Source organism: Strongylocentrotus purpuratus, unplaced genomic scaffold, assembly GCF_000002235.5.
Source record: "Strongylocentrotus purpuratus isolate Spur 01 unplaced genomic scaffold, Spur_5.0 spur5_contig_839, whole genome shotgun sequence".
Lineage (NCBI taxonomy): Eukaryota > Metazoa > Echinodermata > Echinoidea > Camarodonta > Strongylocentrotidae > Strongylocentrotus > Strongylocentrotus purpuratus.
In genome coordinates, this window is record NW_022145545.1 from 1,447,368 (window position 1) to 1,467,749 (window position 20,382).

General features: G+C 38.3%; 2 protein-coding genes across 4 annotated transcripts; both read right to left on the reverse strand.

Moving 5' to 3' along the window:
* Window positions 1–642: 642 nt before the first annotated feature.
* Window positions 643–19,223, reverse strand: LOC100889167. 2 transcript variants are annotated; one of them, XM_030987986.1, is made up of 5 exons: window positions 18,692–19,223; window positions 6,123–6,261; window positions 3,555–3,803; window positions 1,429–1,636; window positions 643–1,028 (listed from the first exon to the last, which is right to left on the reverse strand). In XM_030987986.1, exons 1-5 carry the CDS (start codon window positions 18,725–18,727, stop codon window positions 794–796), a joined length of 867 nt encoding a protein of 288 aa, XP_030843846.1. In that variant the 5' UTR covers window positions 18,728–19,223; the 3' UTR covers window positions 643–793. The 2 variants fall into 2 exon arrangements, with proteins under 2 accessions (XP_030843846.1, XP_030843844.1); XM_030987984.1 differs by lacking the exon at window positions 18,692–19,223 and adding an exon at window positions 8,051–8,287.
* Window positions 10,377–13,828, reverse strand: LOC115924964. Of its 2 annotated transcripts, XR_004064512.1 has the most exons (4): window positions 13,612–13,828; window positions 13,375–13,426; window positions 11,842–12,292; window positions 10,377–10,743 (listed from the first exon to the last, which is right to left on the reverse strand). XR_004064512.1 is itself a non-coding variant. In XM_030987998.1 (3 exons), exons 1-3 carry the CDS (start codon window positions 13,718–13,720, stop codon window positions 12,145–12,147), a joined length of 309 nt encoding a protein of 102 aa, XP_030843858.1. In that variant the 5' UTR covers window positions 13,721–13,828; the 3' UTR covers window positions 11,615–12,144. The 2 variants fall into 2 exon arrangements, 1 of the variants encoding a protein (XP_030843858.1); XM_030987998.1 differs by lacking the exon at window positions 10,377–10,743 and having other exon boundaries at window positions 11,615–12,292.
* Window positions 19,224–20,382: the final 1,159 nt, after the last annotated feature.

A 20,382-nucleotide genomic window follows, 5' to 3' on the forward strand; every position in this document is an offset into this window, starting at 1 on the left:
GGTAACCATGGGTATCATGGTACCAAAACAATAAAATACATTGGGTCATTAAACAATGTATTTCATTGTTTTGGTACCATGAAAACCATGGTTACCATGGTGGATGGTAACTTGGACAAAAGTACCATGGTTACCATGGTACAATTTTGTAAGGGTAATTTCATCAATATTCGATATCAAAACATTATTAAATTGCATGAGAGCTATTTTCTCTCCCGATTACCATAACCGAAGTATAATAAAGTGACACCACATGTTACTAAAGAATATGTCTTATACGTAATAAGAAACTGAACTCGAGGGAGAGAGAAAAGAAAAAAAATAATCTTATACTGATTAAACTGGACAAGCATGTCAGGACAGAGCTCGAGCCATTATTGATCCGCATACATTTTGTGCCAAAAGGCTCTACATGTATTCTAAAACTCTGTTTCCGTCACCGCCATCAATGAATGAGTATCTAACACGAATAACGCGAATAAACAATATATATTGCATAATGATGACCAGGCGCGGATCCAGGATTTCTTAGGGGGAGTCCCAAATTTGAAATCAATTAAAAATTTAGTGTGCTGAGATTTGAAAATTTTGCTCAGTGGCGGGGGGGGGGGGGTAGTGAGCACTACTTTTGTAGTTGTTTTTTTGTTGTTTTGCCCCCGGCAATTTGAAAATCCCCCCTGGCAAAAAATATAAGGAAAATTCTGTTCTTTTGGGGGGGGGGCATAGGGGCCAAGGCCAGCTCGCCCCCCCCCCCCTCCCTCTGGATCCGCGCCTGATGATGACGATCCTTGTCTTAGCATGGCATCGTCAGTTCAATGTTTAGGCCATTGTATGACATGACAGTGTCGAAGTCTTGTTGGTCTCCTGTTGGGACAGTGGCCCGTAAATGTGCGTAGGATGCGTTATCGTACGACATGCATGAAGTACGTGTACCTGGTTGGTCATCACCTACGGAGAGCTTGGCTGTATCTTTCGTGACATTAAATCCTTCTTCGGTAGATTCATTTTGGCCGCCCCTAAAAGGTAATCTGACAACAGATATGTACATTAGATTAGAGTATGTTGTGCTCAATTTAAAAAGAGAAATTCTTAAATGCACTAGAAGGTAGAGAAACGAAAGAACAAAAATGAGTTTAGTTCTCAAAGCATTCAATGAATATCATCTCACCACTTACATCACGATAAAGGATGGCAAATGTAGGTTAACATCTCGCCAAGTGTCATTACTAGTGCTGAGCCGTTTGAACCAACGACCTTTGCATCTTTTAGATGATTTTTTTTTAAATTCGATTATACGACACATTTGGTATGTTTTATCGTATTAAGTATTTACATCTTAATGTTTAATTCTTATCACTTCCAATCATCCTTAAAAAAAATCTAATCTTCGTCTAATGGTAAAGAGTTTTTCCAACATGTTTGACCCACCTGCAGTTAGCAACAGGGAATACCCCTGCGTTGTCCTTGGTGCAGGTTGAAATGTTTGTCTTCACCTGGTATGTGGGCTTTTTGTAGTTGTTGATTAGGGCAACAGCGATCAAACTCAACACGAGGGAGCAGGGCAGAGAGACGAACATTAACGGAAATTTGTCGGATGTTTGTCTCTCTGGAGTAACAGGAGGAGTAATATTATATACTGAAAAGATAAAATAGCAAGAGCAAAATATTGTCGACATAAATAGTATTTGCGGTGGATTAGGTTGTAGGATTAGGGCAACATATAGACCGAATTTTCCGTCTCTTTCGTTCGTTAGCCTCTTATTGGGGTAGGGTCGGCTCTCTCTTTAGAGACGGAAACCGTCTATACACATTCCCTTGATAACGCCACGGCCATTTCAGGTCGTATTGTTATGCCCCCAAAATCCCCCAAAATGTCATTTTACCTCGTGTATATCCAATTGTAAATTAGGCCTAGGCTATAATACATCGGTTCCACTTACTAACTTGGCTGAAATAATCCGTTTCGGTCTAGGCAACATATAGAGCCAGCCCAATGCATTTGAGCAAAGCAGAGAGATGGACATCCACTAAATGATTATACTCTATAGGCCCTACTTGCAATGATCTGTAATTGGTATGGTTGGAGTACTACGACCTATTTACTGAGATGAGGAGTAAAGCACGTGTTAGATTAATATTTTTTGTGATACAATCTAGTTTACGGTAGCAATTCCTGGAAGGCGCAGGCAGGGATGGATTGTCACAATGAAATTATCGAGATAGGAATTCAAACTACACATATGCGAAAAGAAATGAGAGAATAATGGTTGCATATCTGAAATCAAATCTCAACCTGATGTCGTCCCTTTTGGATTCTTTTTGCAAATAATTACACTTTAATATATATATCTAGTTATAACGGCACAACGGACAACTCAATTACAATAAGTGTGAATAGTAATTGTTGAGGTAATGCCTCAGTCACACCTTTGTGTATTTGGCTTGCGCAATGCTGTGTATTTATGGCAAGCCGTTTTAACATTAATTTTATTCCCATTTCTTGATATCAAGAAATGAACCGATACAAAGAATTCGATTTCGATTTCTTGATATCAAGAAATGGGAATAAATATTAAAACGGCTTGCCATAAATACGCAGCAATACGCAAGCCAAATTAGTCCAGAATCTGGCCTATTTAAAGGAAAGTCCACCCCCAAAATAAGTTTGTTTCGATAGAGGTAGAATAATAAGAAAATCAGGTGAGTGAAAGTTTGAGCAAATTCTGCATGAAAATAAGAAAGTAATGAATTATTGAAGTTGTGATCAATCAAATACAAATTGGCAACTCTGTGACTTATTATACGAGCTCTCCTTCATTTGCTTCGTGCATAATATTCCATAAAATCATGTTTTCTTCGTTATTGATGACGGAATATATATTTGTTCCTTGCAGGGGGAGTATAGAAACATATTTGCAATTATTATATTTAGGGTGCATGTATGGTTGAAATTTTTCTTGAGGGAAAATGAAAATTTTAGATTTTTTTAGTACTGAGCAAATGGAAGTTGAGCTCGCATGATACGTCATAGAGTTGCCAATTTGTGTTTGATTGATCACAACTTCAAAAATCCTAACTTCCTTACTTTTAATCGGAATTTGCTCAAACTTTCACTGACTTGTTTCTCTCATTTTTCTACTCCTATTAAAACTAACTTAATTTCAGGGTGGACTTCCCCTTTAATTTTGATCTCCACCACACCAACGCTAACCTCTCCCTACTTACTTGCTACCAGCCGATGGTGGCGTGATCATTAAATTAAGACACCCGGCGAAAATCTGGTGAGCATAATTATGAGTTTGTTGATAACGCCATCTTCGACGGCTTGAATCAAGTGTAGGGAAATTATAAAGGACCGTGCAGATTCTGGACTAAAGCCAAATACGCAAAGGTGTGACTAAGGCATAAAAAAAAAATAATAATAATATACAGGTGGAAAGCGCAAAACGGCATTCGTTACTACATCTTGGAGATGTCAACAAAAGTAAACATCCATAAAACTAAATATTTAAACCCTAAGTAAATGTCAGCTAGCAGAACAATAGATAACTCACATGATGTTATTGGAATTTGACATGGCTTGCTTTCACTATTCCTACACAATGTCGTGATTGTGATGGTGTAAATTGCTCCAGGGGTTGGTAGATTGGTACAGGTAAACATGGTCTCATCAGCACTGATGTTTTGTGGTCCTACGTTTGATCCATTTGAACAGGTCACTCTGTAGCCATACACTCCACAAGGTGCCGACCAACTCGCTGAGACGGAGTCATGGGTTGCTCCAGACTCGACAAGGTTGGGCACTAAGAAACAATTACATTGATATACGCTCGTTAAAGAAAGGATCGAGGAAATAATTACAACCCTTAATATTAGAGGTGTGAATTTGTTTTACGGTAGAAGAAACACTTGTCACTTTGATTGAGATTAAGGTTGTTTGAGTACATTAACAACAATAGCATCAACATCGATAAGAATGATGTCGATGATGATTAATATGATCATGGGTGTCGATCCCGGGGGGGGGGGGATGGGGGGATATATCCCCCCCCCCCCAATATTTCAGGTGGGGGGGGGGTGGCCTGTACAATCATCCCCCCCCCCCCCAATAATTCACCATCAAAAAAAAAAAAATGAAGAGAAAAATTAATGATGATAGCCCGATGAGAGTAGTTAATATACACATTTTGCTATCTCATTTTCATAATACATACATATATATGAAATAAATAAGACAACCGTATATGAGACAAGAATAAATTGAATTCCCGCTCATACGGCTTCATCAGGAATTGATGAATTTATTCAATTTGTTCAATCAACAGCATCATAGAAATGCAGTGCGCCAAATTCAAAGACGCAGCGTCAAAAAGCAACGAGCTAAATGTTAAGCGCGAAGCGCAAAAGTAGCAATCTGCAATGCACATCAGACAATCCTGGACAGTGTAAACGTAAATGAACTCTGTGACGATTTCGTGATGAGATCGGAGACTAGGAGAAAGATTTTCGGACATTAGTATGACTTATAACAAGTTCACTAGTTGTTATGTTGTTTCCGTTCACCCTTTTTAAAATTCACGTCATTGTATCTTTATTTTTATTTTTTCACTCATTTTATTTCCTGATATTTCCTAAAACATTTTTTCATTTTTGGAGAAAGATTATTATGTCACAACTTATTTGTGATACAACTTATTTTCAGTGGGGAAACTAAATTCAGAACAGTACAACGAATCGTCTTCTTTCTCTAATAATTCAGTGAAAAGGGCAAAGCTAATAGGGGGGCAACTGAATTCAGACGTGGACTAAGAGTAATAATCAAATGAAAGGTCAGAGTACACGATACAACTAATCGTCTTCTTTTACTAATAATTTAATGAACCGTGAAAGCTTCCGCGCTACGCGCGGAATGGGCGAAAATGAATACAGACAGGGATTAAGAGTAATAATTTATAAAACGTTAAAGCTTCCGCGCTTCGCGCGGTAGGGGAGGAAGTGGGAAACTAAATTCATGGAGGACACGATACTACGAATCGTCTTCTTTCTCTAATAATGTATTTAAAGGTGAAAACTTCCGCGCTACGCGCAGGAATGGGCGAAAATGAATTCAGACAAAGATTAAGAGTCGAGAATGGTACATCGAATCGTCTTCTTTCTTTAATAATCTAATGAAACGTCAGAGCTTCCGCGCTACGCGCGGAGGAAGGGGAACTTGATTCAAGCATAGATTAAGAGCTGAGAATGGTACATCGAATCGTCTTCTTTCTTTAATAATCTATTGAAACGTCAAAGCTTCCGCGCTACGCGCGGAGGAAGGGGAACTTGATTCAAACAAGGATTAAGAGTCGAGAACGGTCCAACGAATCGTCTTCTTTCTCTAATAATTTAGTGAAAAGTCAGAGCTTCCGCGCTTCGCGGGGGTGGACAACCCCCTAGGGACCGCGCTTCGCGTGCTCACTACCGCCCCCTAAAATGTAATCCTGGCTACGCGCTTGGGAGGGGTGCAACTTGCCACACGCTTCTACCTCTGGGCTGCTTTGATCCATTGCCGAAAATATTTTGGCACCTATCATCCCCCCCAACCACGGATACAAATCGACACCCTTGAATATGATGATGATGATAAATAAAGTGCATTTATCCGCCTCAGGGATGCAAAGTGCCCCTACAAAGTACTGTTATTACCCTGGATTTATACTATTTTATCAGAGTAAAGTCACCAGGCTCCCCCCAAAAGGGCCCTTTGCAGGAATGACCACTCCCAAGGCTCCCCGATAGTTTTGTCTACATTGCTCCCCACCCCTTGCAATAGGTCCCTGTGTTTTTTTTGTTGGAGGAATCCATTGACATATTGTGCTTTTGAACCATTTCCCGTACATCAACAACAACACAACAATAATTATTATATAACTCAAAAATTGGAAAAAATGATTATTTGGCTTTCCCGGCAAAATATTTGAATTAATTGGAAATGTGTGGATTGAGACTCTCAGACTTTATTTGACTGTTGGGGTGTATTGGATTTGCTTCACTTGTCTCTTTCTGGCTCTCTTTCTTTCAGAGTCTAGTGGTAAATGAGCATTAATGTCTTACCACTACTGTGAAACTAGACCTATGCTTACCTTTATAGCATGGACTAGGTGGACGTGGTGGTGGGCTTAGGCAAGTACAAGTCGTATCAATTGTTTCTGATATGCACGGAGAAGAGTTTGAGGCAGACACAGTCGTTACCACAGTAAGAAGGATAATAATTGTAAAACCCTGCGACAAAGAAATAAAATGGATTAGAAGATATGAATTTAAAAAACATTAAATGCCCGAATTAAATGTTTACGTCTATTAATCTCTAGGTCGTCTCATTTTAAAGTATGGGTTTTAAAAGTATCGCGTAGTCGAGTAATTTAAACATTTGACTGAAGATGCGAAGGTCGTCGGTTATATTTCGGCCCGGCATACTCACATCGCTTCTCTGATCCTTTCCACTCAGGTTTTAAATTGGATTCGAACATCAACATGATTGAATCTGCCCGTTCATGCACGTGTGTGCTTGTAAATGGCGCTTGGACGAAATATTCCTCAGGGAGCGGAGCGTGTGCACTATTGGGGATTTGTTATTGAATCCAATGACCACGGGGAAATAATAATTACAATGTAAAACGCTTAGAAACATAATATAAAGCGCTATAAATGTAATTATTATTATTACCATTATTATTATCATCATTTTCACTATCATTATTATTATTATCACTATTATTAATCGTTACTATAATCATTACCATGTAAAAGTCTAGTTTCATGAGAACGATGATGATTCTCGACCTCTATGACGAAATATCCTTTCAAATGTGTAGGGATATCAGGGTAGGGTCCTAACAACAATCAAACAGTGACCTATCCAATATATCCAATATCTCACATTTGTTACGACGAGAAGGTTCTACATTATTTGATATTCACCCCCATCACCTCACAACACTAGCATACTCAAATAGCAAAAATATTATCGAAAAACAACTACACATGTATACGTTTTACCTATGACTGTGGTTGTTTTATGGAATCTCCCATTTATACCAACTGATAACGAATACGGATGCCCAACATTTACATGATCATGATTCATGAATATATATAATTGTGTATAAGATTCGTAAGACAGTGACTCTTGGAGGCTATACAGTGGCTTAGCACAGGGGCTCCCCCAAGCGAATGACACAAAAAGAGGGGGGGGGGTAAAGACGAGAAAGGAAATATCAGATAATTAAGAATCCTCCCCTAATCGATGGTCTTGTTAATTCACACAACTTCATGCACTCATCTAGTAATTAGACCCCCCCCCCCCGCCCCGAATGACTGGCTTCATGTTACCGTGACTGAACAAACAAGCATTATACTTGGGGCTTCGTGATATTTCATTTCGACTTGAGGCTAATCTGTATGCCTAGGCCTACGTATATTATGAACAATGAGCGCTCAAGTTGATTTGATATCATATTTTCAATTTTCTTCGTATTGTTATATCCCGATTGCTCTTTGTCCTGTCAATTACACTGCAAGATATGAATAGAAACTGAAATTAGCACTAAAACATGCAAGGTACATACTACAAACTTTTTCTTCAATTATGCTTTTGTAAATTGAGTTTGTGCAAACCACATGAAAAAAAATGCTGAATTAAAATGATAAAATTGAAGTTACATTATTCAAAAATCATCAAGCTGAGAAACGTTGATACTTTGTACTTTCGTCATTACGCTAGGTCGCTAGCAGTTGCTCTTGGAAAAGCCCGAAATAATTCCCCTGCTCTTTATTCCTTCTTCTTCTTCCGTCTTCTTTCTTCATCTTGTTCTTGTTTTTCTTGTTCGTGTTCTTGTTTTTCTTGTTCGTGTTGTTGTCCTTGTTTCGCCTTCTTCTTCTTCTCTTCTATTTTTGCAATGGGACACGTATAACCGTGTATATGCTGCAAATCATTTAGCGTCCCTACTTCCTTGTTGACAACATTAACTTTAACTGAGGAAAATATTTAATAGTGTTTCAAATAGCTTACCCGAAAACAAACTTGTTTCGACGACCAGTGTTCCATTTTCAAGTTAGTCATGGCAACTGTGGGAATGATGATATCACCACATTTCCCCAAATGCGATGACTTTTGTTTACGATGTTTTGATCTTATTTACCACTATCCTAGTCGATCATGGTGGCTGTACATAGCGACCTATACACCGTACACAGGTGAATTCATGCAAAATACGGCTCTATACTCGTGTTCGAAAGAAGCCGCAGTTGTAGTGTCATTTCGACATCTGTGATCACCCAAGCGTGCAGAAACACAAAGGAGGTTTACATGAGCATTTCTTTTGTTAATTTTCAATTGAGCACGTTACAGGATCAGTGCAAAATTGAATATCATTTATTGCTCAACGAAAAAATAATAGTCGGCGATCCTGGGGGGGGGGGGGGGCGTGTTCCCCCCTCCCCGGGATCGCCGACCCTGTGCTTTATTAATAGCAGTCAGGTAAATATCGACCGACAAACAAACCCAACAAATACTCTCAGTATAACATGTGTGAAACCTGTACATGCTATCATACCAACTAAAATATATAATATCACACGATACCTACATTACTAAATTTACGTCAATGTTTCCAACTTAAAGGTACTATGTCCCATTTGCAGGCCAAACAAATGAAAAGGTTAAATTCCAACGGCATGTGAAAGATAATTCTAATTTAGAACTTCCCTAAAAAAAAAGGGGGGCTTGAAAATGTCTTTAAGTGGGAAAATAACGACTATTATTTGTCGAATCGACTTGAGAGCTATAGAGCCAGAAAGTAATAGTCTGATTTTTCAGACCATTGTACTGAATGGTCGTATGTTTTACGCTGCGCAAAGATTTAATTTTGGCCATTACAAGAAGTGGGTTATTGATGTAGACAAATGCTTATGTACCCTTTACAGCTCATTTTATGTGTGTTACTACTAAAGAAGAAAAAAGCCAGCCAGTTACTCAATAGTGTCTGACAATGAAGTCTAGCAAGTAAACGGGTTTCCTTGCATAAGTTGAATATTAGGACACTGCTAACGTTTGAATTTTACAGATAGAACATAGATGACATATTCATAATTCCTGCAAAGTTCTACAGAATTTGATGTTGGCTGCAAAAGAGACATAATATCTTTAAGAAACCTCTGAATGGTTAAATAATTTCATTATCTACTATTAGAACACATAATACCACATACTACCAATACTCAGCCGTCTGTTAAAAGGTGTATCATTTCACAACTCTTGATTATTTGAATATAATTATGTACGTATAAAGCATATCATAAAATGTTTCATAATCTTTACAAAATAATGTATTAACATTATGACAACATCCGGATAAGCACACAATAAATGAATATACTCAGTCTTGTATCTCTTTGCATTTTCGGAATTTCAACACACTTACCTATCATAATTCCGGTCATGGTTGTCTAGGACTTGGTTCTCGTTACTATAGCGCCGTTGCCATCTTTGATTATTCTTAATATCATATATCATTTCCGGCAGTTTATTTGAACGTATAGCAATTCTTGTTACCAATTTGAATTTGTAGTATATTTACAATACTCTTGTTCAGCCACTCATGAATGTTTGTTTATTCATATAGGCTACACTGTTGCTCATAAAGTTGGAATGTTTTATTTTTTACCCCAATTTATGGAATTATTTTGACAATGATTTATTCCTAATAGATTTAGATAATAGTAGACATTCTCAGATTTTATTAATTTTCCAGTGTTTGTTTTGCGTGACTGCTAAAGCATGTGTATGCTACTATGATTATCAACTAGGGGACCTACGCCCTTAAGTCGTAAATGACAGTACAATGAGAATTAATGCCCCACAAAAGGGCACTAATATAGCACATCGACACGGTTTTTATCCTGGGGCCTCACAGTTACGAGGCCATTGCTTTGCCACTGAACCATGACTGTACGCAGCGGGGACTAGGGTAGGGGGCAGTTCCCACAAATAAAAACACAAAGAAAATGCAATAAATTATCAATAATTCATTGAATTTCCCCCGGGTCCCCATCAGAAAAAAATCTTCTGTGTGCCCATGCCTTGAGTTATGATGCATGGCTAGATTTCCATGCAATCGAAACCGGGCTAACCAGATTAAACGTATAAAAAAAGCAGAAATACGAAGATGCAAACCATCCAGAGACTCCTAATAAATTGCGTTACTGACTAATTAATTATATCATTATAAATTTGTATTTTCAGTTTTCTTTATGGATACCTGATTTTCTTATAAAACTGAAGATATGGCGTATATACATTCAATACTGAATGAACGCCCTTAAACTATTACCAACAACAATTTTATCCCCTGACGAAGTGTAGCAGCGGCACACGAAACGTCGTGATCTTTTAGATCCCTTGTTGACCATACATTGCGAGACAAACGAATGTCACTAGCGATATTGTTTTCGATACTATATCCGCAATGAGTAATATATCAAACAATAAATTGCTTTATAGGTGCAACATGAAATGATCCTTGTCTTAGCATGGCGTCGTCACTTCAATGTTTAGGTCATTGTATGATATGACAGTGCCGAAGTCCTGATGGTCTCCTGCTGGGACAGTGTCCCGTAAATTTTCATCGGTTGGGCTATCGTACGACATGGATGTACCTCTTTCGTGGCTTACAACCTTCTTCAGTGCATTCAGTTTGGTTGTCACTAAAAGGAAATATGACACCAGGGGGGTGTTTCACAAAGATCCTAAGTAGAACTTAACTCTAAGTTGTACTTAAAAATTATGGACAGCCATTGGAGTCTTAAAATGAAATATATTCAGAAGCAGAAATTCAAGTATTTTATACTTTTTTATAGATTCCAAATCCAGAACATGAAATCTCCTTGATGATAGAAAATATGAATGATTTGAATCAACATTTTATGCCTTTCAAAATAACTTTTACAAAATATTTTCAAAGATGCTAACGGCTTTCCATAATTTTTAAGTCCAACTTAGAGATAAGTTCAACTTAGAATCTTTGTGAAACACCCCCCTGATATGTACATTAGATTAGAGTATGTTGTGCTCAAATTTAAAAGAAAAATTCTTAAATGCACTAAAAAAGTAGAGAAACGAAAGAAAAACAACGATTTGGGTTCGCAAAGCATTCAACGGATATCATCTTACCACCTACACCACAACAAAGGATTGCAAAATTTAATGTAGGTTAACATATCATCAAATTTCATTACTAGTGCTGTGCAGAGGTTCGAACCAACGACCTTTGCATATATATTAGCAGAGGTGTCGCAGACGAGTGGATATGTCACCGGACTGTGGATCACAAATTCAAGTCCCACCGCGGCACTAATGTCCTTTGGCAAGACATTGATCTACATTTGCCACTCTCCACCCAGGTGTTAAATGGGTACCCCGTAGGATGCGAAAGCTAATGTGCTTAGATTAGCAAGTGTGCGCTTGTAAAAATGACGCTTGGCTGGAATGCTCCCCAGGGAGTGGAGAATGTGCATATATTATGTGCGGGTTAGCCTGAATCCGATGACCGGGTAATAATATATATATCTGCAAAGCACCTTGAGAGGGCCTTCGGTCCTGAAAAGCGCTATATAAGAACTAGCTATCTTCAAAAGAGTTTTTATTGTTTAAGCCACTCTACTAAACGACACATTTGGTACGTTTTATCGTTATAAGTTCTTACTTCTTAATGTTTAATTCTTATCACTACCATTCATCCTAAAGATTCTTTTTCGAATCTTCGTATATTGGTGTGAAGAGGTTTTCCAACATGTTTTAATCACCTGCGGATAGCAACATGGGTACATGTACATCAGGCTATTGTATCCATCCGGTAGATTAGGGCAACACAGAACAAACCGAACACAACGAAGTAGAGCAGCGAGACGGAAATCCACAGAATGATAGTACAATTAGTAGGAGTAGTAGTTATAGTAGTAGTAGTAGTAGTAGTAGTAGTAGTAGTAGTAGTTGTAGTAGTGTTAGTAGTATCATTAGTAGGAGTAATGGTGTTAGTAGTATAATTAGTAGGAATAGTAGTGTTAGTAGTAGAATTAGTAGGAGTGGTAGTGTTAGTAGTATAATAACTAGGAGTAGTAGTTGCTGTAGTAGTAGTAGTAGTGGTAGTTGTTGTAGTAGTTGATGTAGTAGTTGTAGTAGTTGTAGTAGTTGTAGTAGTTGTAGTAGTAATAGTAGTAGTAGTAGTAGTTGCAGTATGAGGAGTGACATCGGTTGCTGAAAATATAAAATAGCAAGAGCAAAAGATTTGCAACATAAATGGTATTTATGATGGATTAGATGATAGAATTAGGGCAACATAGAGCTAGCCAAATGAATTTGAGTAAAGCAGAGAGACGGACCTCCCCTGCATGGACATCCACTGAATGATTAGACTTGTCACACAGAAATAGGCCCTACTTTAAGTACTACGACGGTACGCAGGCGCGGATCCATGTGGCGATTTTTCCGGCCTGGCCTCCCCCCCCCCCCCCAGCCCCAAAACTGTTTAAAAATATAGGATAATAACGTAAATTTAAGCTTTTTTTCGCCCAAACCCCCAAAAATTAGTGGTTCTCCTTTCCATCACCCCCCCCCCCCCCCCTGCGTATTCACCGGCTGGATAATCGCTGCTAAATATTTTCTCACGAATTGGGCCTCCCCACCCCCCCCCCCAAAAAAAACAAAAAAGTGTGCTCTTACCCCCCCCCCCCCAGCTTATTCACCAGCCGGCTGAGTTGGCGCTAACAAAAATTCTCAAGATTTGGCCCCCCCCCCCCCTCTTGTCGCCGGCTGGATCAGCCCCTGACGGTACGACCTATCTGGTGATATCAAAATCATGCTGTAGTAGACCAAGGAGCCAGTATATAGTGAAACTTTACTCTAACATTAGAATGAATTCAAATGAAAGACGATATATATATATATATATATAGTTTTTGTGAAAGTAGCAATTCTAAAAGGCATGATTGTCACAATGATATCAACGAGATAGGAATTCAAATTACACATAATTATGCAAAAGGGGATAAGGGGATAAGAGAATAATGGTTGCGTAGCTGAAATTAAAGTACAACCTGCTCCCCCCCCCCCCCCCCTCCTTTGAGTATTTTTGGATATTTATATAAATATATATATCTAATTCTAACGCTAAAAGGGAAAATTCACTTGCAGGAAAAGAACGGATATAAATATTGAAAGCATACTGGCATTAGTTACTACATCTTGGAGATGTCAGCACAACACATACAAACAGTTTTTTTAAAATAAATATTTAAAACCTTAGTAAATATCAGCTAGCAGCATAATTGGTAACTCACGTGTTGTCCTTAGTTGCTCCAGACTCGGTAACTTCAGAAACCTTGGAAGGCACTGAAAAACATGTAATGATTTCATGATAATAAATGTTTGAGCAAGAACTTTTATAAAGGTTGAAAGCATACTGACATGTTTTACTACATCTTGGACATGTCAGCAAAAAACATACAACACATTCCATAAAACTAAATATTTAAAACCTAAGTAAATAGCAGCTAGCAGCAGAATTGGTAACTCACATGCTGTAATTGTAATTGGACTTGGCTCGCTTTCTTTATCCCCACTCAACGTCGTGATTGTGATGGTGTAGTTTGCTCCAGGAGTTGGGAGATCCGTACAGGTAAACATGGTCGCCTTAGCATCGAGGGTGTTTGGTCCTACCTTTGATCCACTTGAACATGTAACTCTGTAGCGATCATACACTCCATCAGGTGCAGACCAACTTGCTGAGACAGAGTCATGGTTGCTGCGGACTCGGTAAGGTCAAGAACCTTGAGAGGCACTGGAAAACATGTAATGATTTCATGATAATAAATGTTTGAGCAAGAACTTTTATAAAGGTTGAAAGCATACTGACATGTTTTACTACATCTTGAAGATGTCAGCAAAACACATACAAAACATTCTATAAAACTAAATATTTAAAACCTAAGTAAATAGCAGCTAGCAGCAGAATTGGTAACTCACATGCTGTAATTGTAATTGGACTTGGCTCGCTTTCTTTATCCCAACTCAACGTCGTGATTGTGATGGTGTAGTTTGCTCCAGGAGTTGGGAGATCCGTACAGGTAAACATGGTCGCCTTAGCATCGAGGGTGTTTGGTCCTATCTTTGATCCACTTGAACATGTAACTCTGTAGCGATCATACACTCCATCAGGTGCAGACCAACTTGCTGAGACAGAGTCATGGGTTGCTGCGGACTCGGTAAGGTCAAGAACCTTGAGAGGCACTGGAAAACATGTAATGATTTCATGATAATAAATGTTTGAGCAAGAACTTTTATAAAGGTTGAAAGCATACTGACATGTTTTACTACATCTTGGAGATGTCAGCAAAACACATACAAAAATTCCATAAAACTAAATGATCAATACCTAAGTAAATGTCAGCTGGCAGCACAATGAATAACTCACATGCTGTAATTGTAACTGGACATGGTTCGCTTTCTTTATCCCAACTCAACGTCGCGACTGTGATGGTAGAATTTGCTCCAGGAGTTGATAGTTTGGTACAGGTAAACAAAGTTATATGGTATATATTTATATGTATATATCTAAGGTATATAAAATGAACATCCTGTTGTACAATCAGAAATCCCTAATGCTAGTTCTGAAGAGAACTTACGACCGTTATGATGCTCACCGAGTCAAAATATATTCTATTCTAAGACAATAATAAGATACGTCACTTATTATTCAAAATCAATGAAGGGTCAGGGTTCATTTGTCCCATAGTACATTTAGTTATCTTCACAAATATAAAATCTAAATTTATAAATCCGGTACCGTAGTAGTTACATGTTAAATAGAGTCGATTGCCTAGTAAACGGAACTACTCACATGCTACAATTGTGATTGGAAATAGCTCGCTCGGACTATTCGTACACAATGTCGCGACTGTGATGGTGTACTTTGCTCCAGGAGTTGTTAGATTGGTACAGGTAAACATGGTCGCATAAGCATCGAGAGTTTGTGGTCCTACGTCTGTTCCATTTGAACAGGTCACTCTGTAGCCGTCGTAAACGCCATCAGGTGCTGACCAACTCGCTGAGACGGAGTCATGGGTTGCTCCAGACTCTGTAAGGTTGGTCACTAACAAACAATTACATTGATATACGTTCGTTAAAGAAAGGATCGAGGAAATAATTACACCCCTACGTTTCTTAAAGAATGTGAATGTGTTTCACGGTAGTAGAAACACTTACCACTTTGATTAAGATTACGGTTGTTTGAGTACATTAACAATAATAGCATCAACATCAATAAGAATGATGTCGATGATGATTAATAATTATGATGATGATGATAAAGGACACTTATCCGCCTCAGGGGATGCAGCATGCGCCTACAAAGTACTGCTATTACCCGAGTTTTAGTGAGGTGCCTTGGACAGTGACTGCATTCGAGAGGTTACTTCCCATCTGCAGCACATTGGGTAAGTAGACTAACCTGCTCTTTATGCGGGCCCTGTAATTACTATTACCCCAGCATTAATTACAACGTACCCATTTGATACATCATGGTCGGGAGGAACACACGTTGATAAGACATTGTTGAAGGATTGAAGAATCGAGCAAGGTTCAAATTTTGGACTTCTCGTATATCAGAATCAATTCAGGAGTCAAGAGCCTTCGAAAAAACGAAACCGAGAAGTATCGATGTTCTATCATAACTTAATCAAAACTATAATTAATGAATGATAGATATTTGGAAAGCATATTTCACGCGTGAGTGATTAAAAGCAATTTGAAGGAAGGAAACCAACAAGACATTTGGCGGGCGTATCTGAATTTCGAAGAAAAATTCACATTTCTAGAAAGTTTAATGACAAAGTTCTGTTTGTTTAAAGTAGTGCTTGCATTTCCATAAACGAATTCGTTTCCACTGGCTGCCTGCCGTATCAATAAAAGAAATTAACAAAAAACTTAACTCCGTTTCGTTGACAATCAGCCGTAGACTCTCGTCTTCATGCATGGCTGATTGTCAACGAAACGGAGTTAAGTCTTTTCTCAAATCTGCTTTTTGCTACGGCAGGCACCCAGTGAAAACGAATTCGTTTGTTAAAATTATGAAAATGTAAGGGCTACTTTAAACAAACAGAACTTTGTTATTCCTGTCTCATTTTTCTTGATTGAGGTATCATTATGAAAGAGCAGAAAATGAACTTTCTGGAAATATGAAATTTTCTTTGAAATTCAGATACCGCCCGCCAAATTACTTTTCGGTTTCCTTCCTTCAAATTGCTTTTAATCACTCATGCGTAAATATGCATCACGTGAGTAGCATCAACTGAAAGAGGAGATTCTAAGCTTTCCAAATATGTATCATTCATTAATTATGGTTGTGATTAAGTTATGATAAAACATCGATACTTCTTGGTTTCGTTTTTTCCGGGACGCACTGTAGAGATATCGACTGCTACGAGAGGACTGGCTGTTTTTGTATATACGCTCTAGGGAAATTTGCCTCCGCAGCTATCACCCCAAGGCACGCCGAGGGGGTAGCGGAGGCAAATTTACAGAGAGCCAGTATAGAAACAGCCAGTCCTCGAGTATTAAAGCAGTCGATATCCCTTTTATATGCCGAATTCAAAAAAAATCTACCAAGAATTCTTACCTTATCCTTGTATCGAGTAAAGATTGGTTAAAACATCACGGAAATCTGATAAACTGTCTGTTTATCACCGCCCGAAAAATGACTGAAATTTTCGATCAGTTGGGAATTGCAGACAAAAAGCACTGTATGATGTCCGCACTCGCTCAAAGAAAATTTTAACACGTAAACCAATGAGTAACGCAGCAAGATTGTATTATTTTCCCGGTAACTGGAATCTTGCAGGGATTTTACTCTTGGATTATTAAATGGTTTCGGCATTTTTCGTTTCTTTACGGGAAATGGCTAAAATCACGACTGCAATTTCGACCAATCAGACGGCTGGATTTCTTAAGTGTGGTATATAAACTACACTACTACTGTGAAACTAGATTTATATTTACCTTTATAGCAAATGCAAAACCGTGGACGTTCGGGTGGAGATGGTGGATGGCCCAGGCAAGTGCAAGTTATACCAATTGTTTTTGATATGCATGGAGAAGAGTTCGATGCAGACACAGTCGAGATCGTTACCACAGTAAGAAGGAGAAGAATATTATAGCCCTGCGAAAAATATATAAAATGGATTAGAAAATATGAATTAAAAATGCAACCGTCAATTTATCTCTAGGTCGTCCCACTCATGTGAAAGCAAGAGTTTTAAAGGTATCGTAGTCGAGTAATTTAAGCATTTGACTAAAGATGCAAAGATCCTTGGTTATATCTCAGCGCGGCAATTAAGCGAGGCATTATATTCACATTACTTCTCTACCCCTGAATGCTCATCTGCCGTAATTAAATTCCTAAAACCCCTGAGCTCAGGGGCGGCCGAGCGACTTCCAAAGTGAGGGGGGGAGCACCAACAAAAAGGGCACTTTCTGGAGAGAGAAAAAAGGGCACCTACAGTGGGAAATCTCAAAGCGAAAATATACCATACTGAATGGGTATGATCGTATTGGCTAAATTTCACAAATGTTGGGGTCTAAAATTACCTGCATAGCAATTTTAGGTCCTAAGAGGGCGCTAGAAATGTCACAAATAAGAATAAGTGCAATAACCATGCACTTTGAGGACATTTGCGGTCTGAAACAAGAACTCAACTATCCCTTTATTATAAAGCATAATTTGATACGTTTTTTGTTACACTGGCAGGTCACTCAGGGGACAAGCTCAGGGGTTTAAGGCATTCATGTACGGTAAGATGTGCATCCAGGGGGCCCGCCTTAGGGCCCTTGGTGGAGTCCAGGGGACGCAGCCCCCGAAAGCTCAAGGATTTATTAAATTTGATTACGGTCAGATGAGCATATATAGATACCTCATTCGTGACACTGGCAGGTCACTATTCTTTCTTTCTTTCTATTTCTCTTTAACATACTTTTTCAAAAAAAGTGGGGGGGGGCGCCATTTCGCGAAGCCGTGCCATGAAGGCTTCTTGATAAGCATGTTCTTTGTCTGACCGTTATTTTGGGAATTTGACATTTTCCAACAAACTCATAAGAAAGTATCATTTACAAAAAGGTGAGAACAAATCTTTTAAATTTATGTCATTTCAGCAACATTTGTAAATCAATGGTATCGATTAAGAAATAAAGCTCGTTTAAATTGTATTGGGGGAGGGGGCAACTTGCTGGGCGAAAGATGTAATGCTCTTAAATCTTGGAGACTTGATCAATCAAAACGAGTCTGATATGGTTGGAAAGATAAAATTAAACATATGTCAGTAAATTGACTATTTTAAACAATAAAAAACACAATAGTAAGTCATAATGAAATTGTAATTTGTTTGCTTTACTAGAAAAAACATAGTCTTTGTCGTATCATACTAGTCAAATTAAAAAAAAAAATGGTACTTCTGGCAGAATGGAGACGGATGTAAACATGTTTTATACGTCATTCTCCAAAGAACATGTTTTACTAATTAAACAGGCACTGTTCAGTGAACCAAATGTTTTGATATGGTATAATTATGATGCGACATAATAACAATATCGGTATAAATAGCTTACCCGGAAACAAACTTGTTTCGAAGACCGGTGTTCCATGTTGTAGTCACGGAAATTGTGGAAATGATATCACCAACCTTATTTCCCCAAATCCGATGATTAATGTTATGTTATTTACCACTATCCTAGATGATCATGGTACTTGAAGCGCCCTATACACCGGCCACAGGTTTGAGTTACGTGAGTACCATGAATTTCACTTGTTGCTCAAAAAATGCAAAATATGGCTCTATATTCAAAAGGATCCGCAGTTGTAATGTAATTTCGACATCTATGGTCGTCCAGCATCAGCGTGCAGGAACACAAAAGAGGTTAACGGGAGCAGTTCTGTTTTTTTTTATTTGTCAATTTAGCACAACAGAGCGAAAAAATAATCTAGGTCTTGAAAGGACAAGACTAGTAAAGATACGGACGCGTAAATATTCACTCCTTAATGATAAACGCCTATACACCAAAACAACAATAACAACAACAGCTACACTTCGAATGGTGCAAGATCCATGCCAAACGAACAAAAAAGGATTAGATACGAACGTCAAACTTTGAATGGTGAAAGGTCCACGTCAAACAAACATACGACGATTAGAAACATACTGAACATAATTGTGAGGACAACAGAGGGTGTACTCGAGGATAATTATTTTTTTTAAAACATCTGACGGCCGAGTGTAGCTGCGTGCTTGAATTGACTGGCCGCGAGCAGTTTAGCTGCCAGCTCCAGCTTATACTTTAAACAAAAGGGGGTTCTTTGGGGAATTTACCACCACAAGGCACCCCAATAGTTTTTTTCTTTAGCTACACTACCACTCCCCCCCCCCCCCGGAATAGACTCCTATTTTTTTTTTTAAGGAATTCATTGACACATAGGGATTTTAGATTCCATTTCCCTAACATAAACAATAACAACAATAATTATTATGTAACTGGCCAAATTGAAGAAGAAAACAAAAAGATTATTTTTTCAATATCTGGCTTTCCCGCTAAATTATTTGAATTTATTGTATCTATGTGGATAACGTTTCTCATCTACTCGACTTTATTTGAATTGGGCTGCGTATTGGATCCTCTTCGAGTATCCCTTTCTTTCTCTCTCTCTCTCTCTGACTCTCATCCCCCTCCCCCCTCCCCTCTCCCTCTCTCTCTCTCTCTCACTCTTGCATTTTGCATATTTCACATCAATCTTAGTCACTGGTGCTATCTGACCATTATGTGCAAAACTTCTGCCTATGCATATCCAGATCATCACCATTACAAATAAATTGGCCCAGCGAGCCGTAACCCGAGTTTTATTTCGGCCGTCAGATATTATTTATAAATAGCAGGATTCGTGAAAAATCCACGGGATTGGGAGGGGTCGGAAATAGATATATGAGCTAACGAAATTAAAATAAAGTCTTTTTTATTTGTACCATGTAATAAATCTTGAAAATTGGAAGAAAAAGTGAAATCGGTAATTTGCAAATAAAATTGATGCAAATATTTTACACTTTAACTTTCGTTATTTATGATCTTTGTTTTTCATTCATTACTATCCTTATTCTCACTATCCCTTGCCCATCCTCACTCTTGTTCTCTACGAATATCGTTCTCATTCTATTCCCATTTTCATTTTTGCTATTTTCACACATCTTTAAGTTAATTATAGTTCTTCATTGAAATAATATTAATTGATGCATTCATATATTTTCCATCTT